General features: G+C 40.9%; 1 protein-coding gene across 2 annotated transcripts in view; it reads right to left on the reverse strand.

The window, feature by feature from the left end:
- Positions 1-11,221: 11,221 nt before the first annotated feature.
- vwa8 (von Willebrand factor A domain containing 8) overlaps positions 11,222-13,210 on the reverse strand; it is a 129,446-nt gene continuing 127,457 nt past the window's right edge. The window contains exons 45-46 of one of the 2 annotated variants that reach the window (XM_030427980.1): positions 12,788-12,985; positions 11,222-12,196 (exon numbers count right to left, since the gene is read on the reverse strand). In XM_030427980.1, the coding sequence (XP_030283840.1) occupies positions 12,877-12,985 (109 nt within the window). In that variant the 3' untranslated portion in view covers positions 11,222-12,196; positions 12,788-12,876. Of the gene's footprint in view, positions 12,986-13,210 lie in introns of both variants that reach the window. The other variant, XM_030427979.1, reaches the window with a different exon arrangement.

Consider the following 13,210-nt stretch of genomic DNA (forward strand, 5'->3'; position numbering starts at 1 on the left):
GTGTTCAAACTCATTTGTTTTAGCCCCCCAGTGTGTGTGTGTTTGACAGAAAATAAGAAAGTGAAGAAGATATTGTTTAATGCTTTCTATCACCATGTTGTCCATTGCCCATAAATTTGAGCAAGAGTGGGACAATAAATCCGAGAAGGATGAGCCTTAAAAATGTGAATCAGCCTTAATCAGGAGGATTATAGGTGTGTGAGCCAAAGCTTCATTCATAATTAAACATATTCCCCCCAAAAAACCCCAAACCCCTTAATAATACAATAGAGAAGAAACCAGGATTTGTCCCAAAATCCATTAGTTTTCCTTATAAAAATATAGCGGTCATCAGCTGAATCTTTGTATTTGAAGGATGATAAATGGCTGTCAAATTAAAAATTTGATTATCCTTCCTGTGAAAGCTGAGATCTCCATCATTTTGTCCTCCCTTACACCATAAATAAACAGACAGAGAAAGTTTTACAAGATGCCTTAACAAGACACTGCATGCCTCCCGTCCTCCCGAGCTCTGCTGAACACATTTATCATCGACGGTAAGTTCTGTAGAGTTCAACTCAGAGAGCTGTAGTCAACTCGTGGCTGGAAGTCACTAATTCCTGATGAACAGTGTTGGCTTAGTTACAACAGCACTGTTAAATTCTTACCTCCCTACTGAATTGTAACATTTGAACTAGTGAAAGACTTATTTCATGTTAAACTTCAGACCACATCCATCTTTGAACTCAGTCTTCTTTCTGATCCTAACTACACACCTGTGAAGTGTCGGGTTTAAAGCATCTGCCCATAAATTATTCAAAATGCTTTCTGTGTTAGTCTCCACTATAAATGTTGTCTCCAGGAACATATTTTGCCATGATGACACACACACAGACACAGACTTACAAACTGAAACTTTACTAGCCGACGCTGTTGCAGCTGGTGATGCTCAGGCACTTACTGCAGAGAAGGTCAACCTAAAATGCAGTTTTTATACACAATATTTGTATTTCACAGTAGAGTTGCTTTGTAAAGTGTAGTGTAATGTAATATCTAACTCTGAATTTTCATATCTACAGTATCAAAAATACATATTTCTGAGTTTCTATTATTACTAATAGAAACACAGAAATATGTATTCTTTCCATAACTGAGTAAACAAGCTGTTCTCAGAGGACAAAAAGGTCATACACACATATGAACACAGTCAAACCTTTAAAATTGTGTTGTCCTTTAAGATCAGTTTGTTTATTCAGTCATGATGAACAGAGAATTTCCTTGTTAATTTAGTTTGTTTAGCCAGAAAATATCAGTCAGGGAAGGGTTATCTTTCTTTTCTGATTGAAATTTCTTCCAAAACTACAAAGTGCACCATTATTGAAAAATTCTGCCCATCAACAGCCAGTGAGTCTGCAGTGTGATCTTGTGTTGAGTGGCCTTTAGGATTGAAAACCAGGGGCTTTGCTCAGGCTGTGTCAGTTGACAGAGAAGGAAACTCGTTCAGAGAGGCATTTCCTGACTGTTGAGGTAATTAGGAGCATCAAGACACACAGGATTCACCAAGTTTAACTGTGGCGCTGCTAATTAGACCTCTTTTATCCACTCTATCTCTCTCCCTCTCTTTGAAGAATTGCAGGTTGCCTACATCTATTTGGTAAATGGGGTTAACAGGAAGCAAATGAGTGTCACTCCAATGCTTTTAATTCCCCTTCTCATTAGGCAATAAATTAATATTAGTGACTATTATTAGATGAGAAGTAATAATCAGTAGGAGCCATTGTGGTCATGATAAATGCAGGGAAGCAGGGAGAGGACAGGGCAGGAAAAAAAAGCGTCTCTTGTTATTCCAAAACAGATTTGACGTTGGTGAACTTCCTGGCCTTTCTGGAGTAAAGGTCAGGAAAGACACATATACACACACACAATCCTCCACTGTTGCAGTGCTTACTTTAAGATGTATAGTCTTGGAAGGAATGCAGGCCTGGGTATGGGTGTGTGGTAAACTGAATGTTGTTTTCATTTAGATCAGGATAAAGGCTTATAGGTAAGCCTAACTTGAGGAAAACTGGACCATTTGACCTTTGTCTCTCAAACAAATTTCAGAAATCCACCTGTCACCATTTCACTGCACCATTCATCATCATTATGATCATTACTGCTTGTCTCCTCAGGGTGGTTGTTGGGGGATAAGCTCTGACTTAGACAGTCTGCAGGACACTACAGTTCTGAGGTCAACAGCCACAGCTCCACCCTTGTTTTGTGCGTGTGGGGAGAAAAATAAAAGAAAGGCAAATGAAGCATGAACGTACAAGAACACAAATATGCAGCATGTAGGCTGAGTGAAGCAGTCTGTGTCTGAGAGCACAATCCCTTCCTACATCATTCATCATGATAGTAATTCATTGGCATTGGTCTGATCTAGCAGAATGATTGCATGTTATCTCTGACATGCATCGGAAGAGAGATATAGAGACGAAAAGAGAAAGATGGAGGGCTGTTTCAGGTCTTACCAGAACAGCTTGTTTTGACATGGTGGCATGTTAGAAAGAAGCAGGAAGGAAAGAATGACAGAGTGGAGGAGGGACAGAGAGAGGGAGGAGAAGGAAAAGAGAGAAATCTGCAAAACAAATCAGCGCCGCATCTGTTGCACACCCACACACACATGCTCCAAGTGGAACAACTTGCAATCAGCAATGAACAACGAATAAAGGTTTCTGCTGTCAGTCACAGCCTGTATCCAGGACAACACATCACTGTCCAACATGTGCAAACATGGAGGCACAGTCAGCAAGTGTGCGATTTAATTTAATTCTCATGTGGCCATGAACTGGTCAATTGTTTAAACTACTGGACTCAACTCCTGTGCCTTTGAGCAGTGAAGTATTCACAAATTTTGACTTTAAACACAATTGGCTGAATTTGCAAGTGAACACCTTGAGCAAACAAGGATACATATGTGGTTCCAGTGTAGCTAGCAACATATCAAAGTGGACATGCTGACATTGTGAAATACACCTGGATGTGTTAACTCCACAGCGCCTTCATCAGCGGGTGATACTCTCCTCGCTCTTGTTTGCAGGATTGGATAGACACAGTATTTCCTTTTTATTTGTTCAAGAAGTGAGGGGAAAACAACATCATCTTCACTGCTTGACCACTCCTGTTTTGTCTCGTATTGTGAAGTTTCCCAATGAACGCAATAATAAGCCTATTGGACTCAGTGTGCAAGGTAACTGTGGGGAGTTTGTGGGTTTTTGTTTTTGTGTTTAAGACAGATGAAAAAAAACTCGCAAAAAAATCAGATTTGCTGTGAAAAGGTCTTTACCCTACCACCCAGATGATACAATGGTTACAGCTTGTCTGTTCACCCTGATTACATGTACCCTGTAGATGGCCATGAAAAGGCAATGTTTTATGCACAGATATAAAACAAGAAATAACATAAACACCATTATGCTTGCAACTTCTTTTCACTAAAAGAAATTGGAATCACCAAGTCGCTGACATCATTTCAAAATCTGTCAAAACCTGGCCTGGCCTACCAGGCTGGTTCTGGTCTAGTAGCCATGCTCTACAAATGTATTTTGGGTTACATTTATGTGGTAGTTTTGAGACCCTTTTCACAGCCCTGATTCACACATACATGTTGTGTTTCAGTGCAGGTGGGAAACATGGACGCCTGGATTTCCAGCACATTCATGTGGATTTTCAGAGTGGGACAGCTGACTCTTATTTTTCTGTGCATTGGAAAAACACATTTGTGAAGACCATAAATTACTCACTGTCACACATATCTGTAAATCCTGTTTTCATTTGTGCATTGTGAGACATGCATTTGTCATTAGTATCATAAATACTTTAATAATTATTGGTAATAATAATTGGTTGAAGCTCCAGTGCCAAGTGGGTAGCCTGTCCCACCAATCATTTTTCTATGGAGTTTTACTTTATCTCAATCATTGGTGTAAAGATCAAATATGAATACAATCGACTTGTCTTGATTTTAACTTTGGTTCAACAGCAAAAGGAGTCTGATGCAAAGGAAGAGGATGTTAGCCCCTCAGAGAAGGTCCAAGAATCTAAAAGAGCTCTGTTGTTCCCCCTACAGCTCCAGGCGTGTCCTCTCTGTGCGTCTGCTCAACAAACAGCCTGTCAGAGGGGAAGTCTCTCTGCCTGCCCCATAAATCAACATTTGTTATAAGACACACACATATCCACACAAGGGTTGAAAACAGAGCACATAAAAAATGCAGCAGACTCTTAAAGTAGACAGAATTGCTGTCTTTTGAATTAGCTTGTGGATCGTTTTTTTTTCTTAATGTGATTACATTTATAAATGTCATGGCAGGGCACATGCACTTTCTTGATATTCATTTGCATCATGCATTCTTTGAAATTTGATCATGGGATAATACTGATCCTGACAAAAAAAAATCCCCATATCACATGTTTGTAAAAAAAAAGTTAGTGTAACTAACAACACAGTCACAAAGCACATAAACAAAACAATGTTTACCAGTTGTCAAGGAACAACAGCATTATCATATCTGTTCTGAGAGCTGATCACAACAACAGTCTGCAATACCACATCCTCTGCATGATGCAAGACTCATCACATGACAATAAAAGCTCCAACTATCTGAATGGGAAGCATTAGTAATGAAGCATTCACTGTGCTGATGTCTGATTTCACAGGGAGTATAACGGTGAAAGATGGCTTTAGAGAAACTGACGGCTTGTCAGTTTACACTTTTTTTAACATTTCATTGCATTTTTTCAGTTTGTAAAATGAAACAGCAGTCTATGAATATGACTTGAATGGAAGACTAGAGGCAGACGTGGAAAGTTCAAATCGGTGTCTGCGGCTGCAAGGAAGTTGTAAGTGGCTAGAAAGTGGACAATGCCAATTCCCTAGTGGAAAGGTTTCCTATCCTTGTGCCTCCGTTTCCATTAGTAAATTATATTCATGGCCACACACACACACACACACATACACACACTCACAAACACACACTCCACTCTGTCTGCGTTTGTCCTTGTCATTGCCAGGCAGTTAAAGTTTCAGCAGATTAACACACAGAGCCTCAATGGAAAAGTCATTTTGTCAACTGAAACCATGTGCTTAGTTGCTGATTAGCTCATGTAAGCCTAGCCTGGCCAAAGTGGAACGGGAATAAAGATAAGAGCCAATCAAGTTGGCTTTGTGTGTGTTCATTAAACTCTACCTAAACTACAAGCATACTCTTACAACAACAATTGAAGATCAACTTTGTTAACCATAAAATGTGTTAAGTTCACACTCATTTCATGTTTGTGTTCCCAGGACAGGTGGAATATGTAATCTCAAGGAGTGAACTGATCAGATGCTGGAACTCACTCATCTGGTTCCTTTCAACTCCATCTCCTGGTGTCCCTGCTCCTGACCCAAAAGGATAAACACAGACACCCTGCAAAGGAAGTTATTTTTGTCCACTTTGCATTTGTCATTTCATTATTTGTGATGCAACACTACTGAAAAAGCTCTAAATGACATCAGAGGAAAAAACTGATTAACTTCATAGGCTGCAAAATCGGACGCTATTCACACTCTTGCTGTGTCTAGAACTAGTGTCCATGACAACTACATGCAAGCTCAGTGACAGGCAACTTTTTGGCTGCAGCATTGCTTTCCGCAAGGGAGATGGGCAAGGCTTCCTGATTCCTATGACTCTACTTCTTCTCCAACGGGAGGGTGTCGGCTTAAGCTCCTCAGAGAGTTCCAGCTGTTTTGATCTTGACCAGAGAAGGCAAATGAGGCCTTGTTGTCTTGCCAAAATTGTTGAGACCAACCAAGAAAAGTGACTACCCTAATTCATTACTTGCTCAGGTGGTAGAGTGGGTAAACCTTTAATTGAAACGTCAGACAAGATACTGAAGCCCGAATAGCTCCTGATGGCTGTTACATCGGTGTATGAGTGTGTGTGCAAGGCTGCGCATAGACACATCATGGGGCGGACCCCTTGCCATAAGACATATGGCTGTAGCATAGAATGGATGATATAATTACAAAGTCAACCAATGATATTTGACCAAAAGGTTATAAGTACAACTATTAACTGAAATTGCTTTATGATATTTGACTAACAACCAATACAGGTAACCAGTACATCTGTTCAGATGTGGTGTTCATCAGTGAAGTCCTGATGAACACCACATAAAGACTCCAAAAACCCTTGAGGCGGCTGTGGCTCAGGAGTTGGAGTGGGTCATACTCTAAACATTAGCTTGTAGGTTCAATCCCGGCCTCCTGGCTGCATGACAAAGTATCCTCACACATACCCCAAATTGCTCATGATGGCCAATTCCATTGGTGTGCACGTGTGTGTGAATGGCTGAGCATTGAATAGGAAGTTGATGAGCAGGTGGCACTAGCATGGCAGCCTCTAAATGAATGGCTGAAAAGTCACTGAAAGTGTTTTTTAAGCACTTTGAGTAGTCCGTATACCTGAAAAGCTAAATTTAATGCAGGTACATTTACCATTTACCATAACTGATGTGCAGCACATAGGAACAAATAACAAGCTGCAAAGCCACAGTATCCAGTAGAGAGCATGGCTATATCCAGATGACAGCTTCCATCTACCATACAAGCTCTGGCTCCTTCCCCACTATAGAGGTGACATTACATGTGCCAAGATTTGTTTGTGGAGCCAGGGATCAGTATAACAAGACTCCATATCTGACTGCCATCCAGTTGGCAGCAAGATCTCCTCCCAGGCTGTGATCCAGAAGAGGCCTTGGTGTCCCTTGATTTGGAAGGTGCTCTTTCCTGAAGAAACTGATCCAAAGAAATCTTTGAAACACTCCGGCCCCTCACCTCAGACCAAATTGCCTTAGGAGACAATAAAAGAAGCTGTTGCCTCTGACAACACAGCTCCAAGGGTTGTGGGGGCATGCATCCCCCACCACCACCAAAATAGGGTGGAAATTCTCACAGGGTGACATATAATAACCTATATAATATATACTAAAGGTAAAAGAGTGTATTGGGCAAAATGAAAAACAAAAGTTTTATTGAGACACTCCTACAAACATTGTGTAACAACACATTCAAGTAATATTTTATAACATATAACACTGACACTACTAAGATGTAGATTGTCTGCAGGTTTGCCCTTGTTTATCCTAAATCATCCTACAGACAAACTGTGAGAGCCAAACGGCATCCTCAGCTCTAGGTGAACTTGGATGATGTGCTGAAACACAGCCTTGTAATCCTCTCTTTACAGCAGTTTGTTTTTCATCACCACACTGCCTGTCTGACTGGCTGCCCGTACATCTGCGGATCAGCATATCTGTGTGTCAGGTGTTCCGCCACTCTGTCTTTGGGTCTGTCAGCAGCACAACTCATAAGGCTCCTCTCAAGAGTCAATACAATTCAATTAGGACTTGACAGGGGCAGGTGTCAGGTGGTAATTTGGCATGTGTGTGTGCATGTTTGAGAGAGAGAGTCCAAAGTGTGGTTGTCTGCCAGACCCATGAGGGATATCTTTTAGTACAAATAGGGCAGTGTCTCTCTTTTTTCTTACCACACACTATTTCTCTCCACAGACTCAGGCACAGACTGATACTAATGTCCAGCCAGTCTTATTATACACTCACTAACCACATGGTGATTAACAGCACTATTGACTATGTACTGTTATAACTCCCTAATTAATCTGCCATAAAGCACCACAGGGGATTGACGCCCTCATTTGTGTGTAACTATCCATAAACATAACGGTATTGGGTTGACTTTGTGTCTGACATTATTCAATTATCCATTTTCAAAGCTTCCTGCACCCTTGATTTCACTCTTTCACTTTACCAGAGAACACTCAAACACACACACACACATGCACACACACACAGGTCAACTAAGAACACATGCTCCTGTTTCTACTGTTCTGACAAACACTTGGACAGTCACTCTCCCCTGTCTGTTCTGTGGCGTTGGCACGAGATCAGCAATCAATCACATTGACCTGTCAGTTTCTCACTGTGGTGTCCCTCTGTGGGCTGTATGGAGATCAATCCTGGTGCAGCTTAGCCCCCAGTCAACACGAGATGGTCACACTCATTATGTGTTTGTGTGTGAGTGTTAAACACAGGGTCCTGACTAAAATGTGATGTAATCAGCCAAAAGTACCCAAAAATAGCTTGCTTCAAGTTTAAACTTTATGAATCACCAACGCGATTTTGCAAATGTGACTGACTCATACTGTATGTGAGCATGTGATGAAAGGGGGGGTCACAAAACAAATACACACAAACTGACTAATGCATGTGCTACCCTGTTAGTCTAGACGTCTTATCTCCTTGTTGTCATCATACAAGGCTTTTTAGAGTAGGAACACCAGGTGTGCACTATGGAACTGTGTGTGTTATTAAGTGCCAAAGTCATTCTAAGAGTCAATTTGTCTTTTCAAATCAAGGCGATAAACTGTTTCAATAAAACAGTGTAGTACAGGAAGCAGGGCAAGAAAGTGGTGCAGACAGTAACTCTCACCACACTGCTAGACAGGGCCACAGCTGAGACTGTGAATAATATGAAAACCAAACAAAAAAACTAATCAAAAAATTTAATACCATCAACAGAGTGTGAAATGCTGTATCGTAGGCAACTGGACGTGTTTCAGTTTCTTGAAGATGTTTCAGGTTTTATCCAAAAGGCTTCTTCAGTTCAAACTAACTGATGGGGAGTTGCCGGCTTTCTAAAGTCAGTGTGGGAGTGTCCTTACAGAGTCGTTAGGGCACATGTGAGCTCTGAGTTTCAGAGCGATTAGGGCCACTTGTGGGTCCAACCAGCCTTCATGTGGGTTGCCAGGGCTAGGTGAGCCCAGGTGTGAATGGTTGTTAAGCTGTCTGGGGAGGGAATTCAGTACTGCATTGTAGGTGGGTGATAAATACTGTCGTAGGCCACCTAATCTGTTCAAAGACGGCTGTTCCAGTTTGACAAAGATGGATTCTTCTTTGGCCAAGATGGTCATTGTTGTCCTCAAAGGAATGATTGTTGTCCTTCAGATGTAAGAGGACAGCAAAGTCTTGACCTGCTAACTAGCCAGTGCTGGCCCATCTTGTTTCCCAATACCACTTTGTATCTCAAGAAGTGAGAGTATGATAGCACCTGCAGTTCAAGCTGGGAGATGCAAAAGCAGCGAGGTGGCTACTGTAAACAATATCAACTCAAAATGTCATTTTTCGACCCATTTTCCTCACTGAACAGAAAAATACAACTGTACAACTGTATTTTACTGAACTAAGACAAGCCTCTTTAACTCGTCGTACAAAACACACAACATAAAAAAAGAAAGTAGCTAGTCACTACAGCCAAAGATTGCAACAGCAAGGAGTAGCAAAAACCCAGTACAGTGAGCAGGAGTAGGTAATGCTGTCCTCTGTAGTTTTGGAGCTAATCTAGCATTTACAGGTGTCATTTGTGAGAAATGGCCATTATTCAAGGGCGAAACCTGACCATTTCTCATAAATTACAAATGTAAATGTTTTTCCAAGTGATATACTGACCTAACTACAAATTAATTGCAAGGTTTTTTTTGGTATTGTACATTTTGACACTCTTAACAATAATAAGTCATACATACGTTTCCTGGAATAAAATCCTCTTGCCTAAAAGAACAGACACAGCCGTGGGCATTTTTCAAGAGCTTAAGTAGCCAGTGACTTAACACGTAAATCTTTAAACCCTCCCTTCTAGAACACTGAAGGAAAAAGACATTGAAGCAATCGACATAACTCTCTGTTATCCTTAAATTGAAAGGGTCGGATTAGACGTGGTGTTGAGGATTGTGCAGAGGAAGCTTCAGTTGGAGAGGGGCACAGAGGATAGTATCTGCCTACAAATCATTAAATCTAAATTGTAAAGCGCTGCAAAACATGTGATGAGTTGTTTTGGTCAGTCAAAACAGTGAGGGTGGGCTGTGTGATCATAGTCAAAGAACAGATCATTAACAACACAGGGAAAAAGTAATCACCGAGGAAATAAGATGGAAGGTCAGTGGTCCCAATGAAAAGGAAATAACAAGAGTAAGAAGTTAACATGAATTTTGCCTTAATAATCTATCCACACACTATGTCCCCAATACATTCAGTAATGCATACACACAATATCTGTGATTCTAAGACGTCACTTAGTTCCTCAGAATTAAGATCCTCTGGTATGCAAAACAATAACATAACACACAGTGCAAAGCTTTATCTATTACCTTTTTTTCTTATCAGTGTTACTGAATACTTCTACTACCACTTGAAAATGTGTTCTCACCAACTCTTTCTGATAGAACTGTGCATTTATGATTCAGGAATTTGATGTAAAATGACACACTACATGGCAATTTACTCCCATGTGGAAACCAAATCGATCCAAAAACACTTTTTTATGAGCTCAGAAGAAGCAGCCCTGATTACTGCTTTGTACCAAAGCATTTCTCGGATAATCCGTTGTTTTTTTTTATGGTTCATCAGGTCAGAGAATTCTATCAACCTATAAAGACCTAGGTCATCCTTTAGTTTGTCTTCAGGACTTCCTGAAGCGGGGCCAGTGGGCCATAGCACCATAGCGTTCCAGCTGCCAGATGTCCAATGAAAAACTAAATAAATAAATCTTGTGAAATTAAATGCTGTTATAGTTTTTGTGAGGTACAACTGCTTTGTATCCTTAATTGTTATCAAATATTTTTTCATCATTTGAGCATGGCGGGCAAAGAAACACTTTACACAGGAAGTCAATTTAGAGAACCTGGTATCCATTTTTAGAGAAAAAGTTTGGACACCCCTGGTCTAGTATATTCAAAATAACACAATCTACAGTTTTCCTTGTGACAGCGGGGGCTGATTGCTACGAATGGAAACGTTAAAGCATAATTCTCAAACATAGATACAGCAACCTCAATACGCCTAATTATTTTCATCAGGGTACATGCATTATTCCCTGAGAAATAAACTGAAATGTTGAAAAATGTCCCACAATTTTAAACCCTCCATCCAAGTTTCCGTTCAGTAGTTTTTGTGTAATCCTGCTAACAAACCAACCAACCCAACTAAGAAAAAATAACAGACACGGGTGAAAACAGTCTTCTTGTTGGTGGTAATAATTGTGTAATACAGGAATACTTTGAAATTGGGATATTTTCTGACCTGGTTATTGTACCATGAGAATCTCATTCTGTGGCAAACCTAAACAAAAGCTACAAGACAAAAACTGTGGGAATCAATCGAGCAATATTAGTATGAATTTATTACAATTTCTTATAATACTTATACATTTTTTTTCACACAGTAATCACATAAAATAATGTACAATTAGCTAAGACTAAAGAGATGGAAAATCTATCTCTCTATATATAATATTAAAATGCTTCTATGCACACTTTAAATTAAACCCAAACATGAAGTTTCAACAGGCAATCTTTTCATGAAGGCAACATGTCTCCAGTCTTTACTATGGGGTCATTTTACTACATCCTACTAATCAGCAGAATTGGAAAACAAGTAAGAGGGAGGGTCAAAGGGAGACAGAAGTGGTTTAATAAAAACACTGACAGGACCTCTATCAGAGAGGGATCAATGGAGACTCATAGTTAGAACAGCTGTCCTATTGATCCAGTCAGTGACGCATAGTGAGGCGTGAACACCAAGTATCACAACCAGGGGCCAAACTGATATGCAGTTGGACACACATGACAGGGAGTTGGCACAGACAGGGAGAATTAATCCGACTGCACAGCTTGATTCAAATACATACTGTAAAAATTATGTACACAAACACACACAACTATGCACACAGACACACTAAGTCAAAATATTTTCTGCTAATTTGCCTTGTAGTGGCGAAGGTGGTCATGAGTATGTTTGAGAGATTGAGATCTGGCAATGAAAGGCGATCTCAGATTCCTTGCTGGACTGAGACAAGCATGTGGCGTCACAAGGTCCAGCAGTCAGGAAGGAAAGGGCTTGAGCGTGTTGACATAGATGCTGTGGGAGAACACACACACACTCACACACGGCAGGGGCTTGGGCAACAGCGGCTGCCTTTAAAGAGCGTGTGCAGTCAGGTGGGAAATTCCCTGGTCACAGTCACAGCATTCCAAAAGAGCCAAGTTACTGCTGCTAGCCACATCCAAGTGTCGCACAGGTAGTGTGTTGGTGTTGCTCCTCATGCATGTGTCTGTGCGCTTTTCTGTGTGACAGATGAGAAATGAGGAGGAAGTCCAAATAAGTGAGGCTGTTTTAAGTTCATGACCCTTCCTTTCTAAGTAAAGTTGCTCACAACCCAAAACAGGACAAGAACTTACGTGTGCGTGCGTCAGCACACTATCAGCCCAAAACACAAAACAACAATAGGTTGGACTATGTGCTTGATCCCAACATGGGGTTGAGACAGGCTCCAGGCATTCAGAATGTCACTGCAGTTATCAATGCAGTGCCTGTCATTTCACAGTAATGCAGTCATTGTGCACATAATCACAGACCACACTGTACAGTTCCTATTCCCAGAGGGACGGTACAACGCAGCTAGATATTAGACCACACTGTACAGTTCCTATTCCCAGAGGGACGGTACAACGCAGCTAGATATTATTTAACTCTGCCACGCTAACACAACACTGTCACATTTTGACTGAAGGCTTCTGTTGAATAGTAAACATAACCGTCTTTGCCCTTCAGGCTTGTACAGAGGTGAGTCTTCAGACCTGGTACAGTCAGATAAAGTTTTATAATCTGATACAAAAAAAAAGGTTATCACATCGTGATAAATCTCAGAACTTACAGAAGTCATTTGGAGGATCGGACTGTGTGAGACAAGAAGTGAGTATATGTGTTTCTGTGTGCACATGTGTGTTTTTGTTTGTGTCAGTCTCAGGCATTGGACAGCATTGTAGATGTAAAGATCTGCTGCAGTATTTGGGGGATCTGCTTGGTGTCCATGGCAACGAAGGATCTCCCAGCTGGCAGGGTCTTTTGGAGTCTGAAACAAAGAAAAGAAGACACAAGTTTGAGGTTAAACAGAGGGACTGAACTTTAGCAACAGAATCATTTCCCTTGTTTGTTGTGTGAACTGGTACTAGTCATTTCCACTGACAGGGTACAGTGTGTGAATGAAAGGGCTGTCATTCACATGGTGGAGCTTAGGAACACGACAACACAGCCACTTCAACTGCATCTCAGTCCTTTGTATGTACCACTTCCTCTG

This window comes from Sparus aurata, chromosome 9 (assembly GCF_900880675.1).
Source record: "Sparus aurata chromosome 9, fSpaAur1.1, whole genome shotgun sequence".
Taxonomy (NCBI): domain Eukaryota; kingdom Metazoa; phylum Chordata; class Actinopteri; order Spariformes; family Sparidae; genus Sparus; species Sparus aurata.